Source organism: Glycine max, chromosome 12 (genome assembly GCF_000004515.6).
Source record: "Glycine max cultivar Williams 82 chromosome 12, Glycine_max_v4.0, whole genome shotgun sequence".
Classification (NCBI taxonomy): domain Eukaryota; kingdom Viridiplantae; phylum Streptophyta; class Magnoliopsida; order Fabales; family Fabaceae; genus Glycine; species Glycine max.
In genome coordinates, this window is record NC_038248.2 from 355,164 (window position 1) to 358,813 (window position 3,650).

General features: G+C 29.6%; 1 protein-coding gene across 1 annotated transcript; it reads right to left on the minus strand.

The window, feature by feature from the left end:
• Positions 1-225: 225 nt before the first annotated feature.
• LOC100808442 (endoglucanase 8) lies at positions 226-2,235 on the minus strand. The gene is made up of 6 exons (XM_014764799.2): positions 1,827-2,235; positions 1,661-1,753; positions 1,431-1,583; positions 1,192-1,300; positions 808-971; positions 226-685 (listed from the first exon to the last, which is right to left on the minus strand). The coding sequence occupies exons 1-6, from the start codon at positions 2,232-2,234 to the stop codon at positions 356-358; spliced, it is 1,257 nt and encodes a 418-aa protein (XP_014620285.1). The 5' UTR covers position 2,235; the 3' UTR covers positions 226-355.
• Positions 2,236-3,650: the final 1,415 nt, after the last annotated feature.

A 3,650-nucleotide genomic window follows, 5' to 3' on the forward strand; every position in this document is an offset into this window, starting at 1 on the left:
TTACAATTACGTAAAGAGTTTAATGCTGTAAAATAATTTACAAATTATTATTTGAATTATTTTAAAATAATTATTTTAAAAAGAAAAGTCAATAAACTAATATATTTTGATAAGTTATGATTGGAAGACTCTATGAGTGAATATGGACGCTATAGTTTTTGTATGCACATGATTTTACTGTTCTAACAATCCAGGAAATGATGATCCATTGCTTGAGTGGTTATATTTGTTTGTTTAATAATTTTTATGGATATTGAATTTGATCAATCTAATAGAAAATTTATTAAATGAATAATAATTTTGCATACAATTTAAAAGTAATTATTGATAGTAATTGGTAAGGCTAAGAGTAAAACTAACTAATAGTAGGCTTGTTGAAGTAAGCCAAAAGACCAACAAAAGGAGCATTGACGTATGTTGTTGGCTCTGATTGACCAGCATTATAGCGCGAATCCTGAAAAGAATCATCTTCCGCAGGTCCTCCAACCACAGCCCCTGTTAGGATGTTAGGATTGGGTTTTTCTGATTTGAAATATTGGTCTCCCTCACGACACTGGATATGTTGTGGGTGCATATCCACAGATGGTAAAGTTGAACCTCGGTGGTGTATCTTCTCAGGGTACTTGCCCCCATACCCTACCATGTATGACATTCCTAGTGGGTTCTTTCCCAATATGTAATCCACCTACAAATTTGCAAGATCCATATCATTCAAAAAATTAATTAATGCACATGCTTATACTTTTACCCTTCAATCAGGATTTATTTATGATCAATTGCCCTGCTGCAATGCAATTGCATGCATACCTGACTTTTTGCAAGATTTATGAGCCTAGCTGGGTCGGCAACTTCATTCCCACATGTTACTGTTTTCTTCGCAGATTGCATGTAACGTGCATAAACAATTAAAAGAAATGACAGAGCTGTTGTGTGTTGTAGGTTACATCCTCCAGGTTTGAATAGAAGTCCACCTAATCACCACTCAGTTTTTATTGGACTGAATCAGTCAGAAAGTATATGAAGTGAGTACATGCTGCATTTAATTTATTTTAACCAAATATAATATTTAATTTCCTATTCTTAGCACGTATGTTATTACTTATTGAAATTATAAGCATTGTTAAGCCTTTAATTGAAAAAATTTCCCGAATATATTTAAAGAAAAACTCCAAGTCATATAAACTAATACACCTTTAGAGTACGAGACAGATTTGGTGGGCGAACTCGGCAACAACGAGCATATAAATTTATCTGCATTAGGAATGAAAAGATCTCTACTGGATGCATCAGCCATCGCCCACTGCCAAGATTGGAAGGATTAAATGAGATATGAAAAAACTATTAAGTTACCAATTTTTAGATATACCAGAATTAATGATTGTTTTAAATCAAAATGTAAAAAATAAAAGTGTGGTTGAAAGATTAGTAACCTGCGAAACAAGCACATTTATGCCAGCATGCTTGCAGTCCCATCCAAATTCATCAAGATTGCCAATGGATTGGATGTTTGCTTTCACAAAATCCCGATAATTGGGCCTATTACTGGCTTTATACAACCATGCTGCTCCCCAAATCAACTCATCCTGATCAATTTTGTGCATTAATAATAATAATAATTTGGATCTCACTGCAAAAATTATGAGCTTGAAAATTCTAGTACCATGTAGCCACTAATATCACAGTAGAAGGGGCATGCTCCCGCACCGACGCTGTTATTATAAGATCCACGATATTTATTTGCAAAGTCAAATACCTAAACATAACATAGGGAGATAAACATTATTAGCTAGCAGCAGAACATTTGATATAATTAATAGCGTAGGTACCTGCATAGCCTTAATGAGAAGCAAGTTGGAATAGTGAGGATCAGTTTTCCTAAAAGCCATGGAAGATGCTGCAAGTGCGGCAGCAATCTCAGCAGAGAGTTCTGAACCTGGCCTTTTCTGAGAAACAAAGTAGGAGGTTCGAGGAGTGTCCATATCTTCTGGCCTCTCCCAACAACCGTGATCGGCAATGGGATTGCCAACTTGTGCCACAACTATATTAGGATATTTTGTGGCTTTGAGAAAATAATCACTTCCCCACCGGATTGCTTCCAATGCATTTTGCAACTCTGAACCCATCAGATCTCCAAATTCTAAGACACTCCAACCTAGCATGCTCATTGTGAATGCCATGGGAAAATTGAATTTCACATTGTCGCCAGCGTCATAGTATCCACCTACCATATCCATCTGAAATTTCGAATAATTTAATAAAACATACTATTTAACAGGTGGGATGAGAATAGAAATTTAATATTTATATCAAAAATTGAAAAGCTAAAAGATCAATCAATCTCTGGAATTAATTCACAAAATTTAAGAATTGTCCTTAAAATTATTCTACTCCTTTACTATTTTCACCCAACTATTTTTAATCTAATTAATTAATATGTACTAATCATCGTCAATCCTCACCAGAGAAAAAATAATTTGATTTCATTAATTTATAATATTTATTATTGAATTTAATGCCCATATTAAATAGTAAAATAATTTTATAATGTCATCTGACCATAACTTACAATTAATACGATTTAGTATAAAATAGTTAATTATTATAAAAATTAATAAATTTATTATATATGATAAGTAATTTTTTATTGAATAACCTATATTATATTTTCAAAGCATAAACTATTATATCTTTATTATTTATCAACTATAAAAATTATATAATAGTTAGTATTTTAGCCCTTGCATTGCATGAGCTAAATATTTATTTTATAAGTACAATTAAATTTATGATAAAAATATATATTTTTAAATGCATAAATTATATTATAATTAAAATATGTAATTAATAAATATATTTATACTTATAAATTATATTTTATATTTATGATAAATAATTTATATTATGATATATAAATATTTTTAATTATTGATAATTTCTTTTAAAAAATATTGAAATTAAGATTTTTTTTAAAAAATAAAATTGAATATATTAAAAATGATAGATTAAAAAAATATTAATTGAAATAATTAAGATATTAAAAGTATAAGAAAATACTATGTTTGAATTTAAATATATAATTGAAATAGTTTAGTTTTGATACTCAGTTACAACTTGTTAGATGATTTAGTTGATATTAAAAAATATATGAAAAAATTCACTACATCATGATAACATAGTATTCAACTGAGAGTAAATATAAGGAAGAGTTGAGCAATGAGAAAGCATAACATATTGTAATTTTATAAAAGAAATGCAATAAAAAATTTAAAAAATCATATAAAAATAAATTAACAAATTATACAGAAAAAAGTCTTACATATAACAAACAAAATAATGTTATTTTAACCATATCATTTTTTTAAAGGATCTTTTATGAAATTTTAAAAAAATAACTTTAGATATTGAAAATATAAACACGCATACAGAGTTTAATTACATGAATATCTGAGCCATCATGAAGTGCAGAGTCTTTCCGCCATTTGATGCGTTGAGAAGGTGGTAACTTGCCAGACCTCTGACCTTCAAAAAACAAGATGCTCTTTGCTAATGCTTCTGCGTAGTTAATTGAAGCTGCCATTGTCATTGTGACAATCACCATCATTGACATTGTTACGAACAATAACACTTTTGACGACGACATAGCAATTAGC

What these genes read in the sequence shown, in the direction of transcription:
- LOC100808442 (XM_014764799.2), bottom strand. Translation starts at nt 2,234, where the DNA reads ATGGATATGGTAGGTGGATACTATGACGCTGGCGACAATGTGAAATTC. An exon ending in TTCTCATTAAGGCTATGCAG is followed by an intron (nt 1,754 to 1,826) that starts GTACCTACGCTA and finishes TGTTATGTTTAG; the next exon opens with GTATTTGACTTTGCAAATAA. An exon ending in GTGATATTAGTGGCTACATG is followed by an intron (nt 1,584 to 1,660) that starts GTACTAGAATTT and finishes AAAATTGATCAG; the next exon opens with GATGAGTTGATTTGGGGAGC.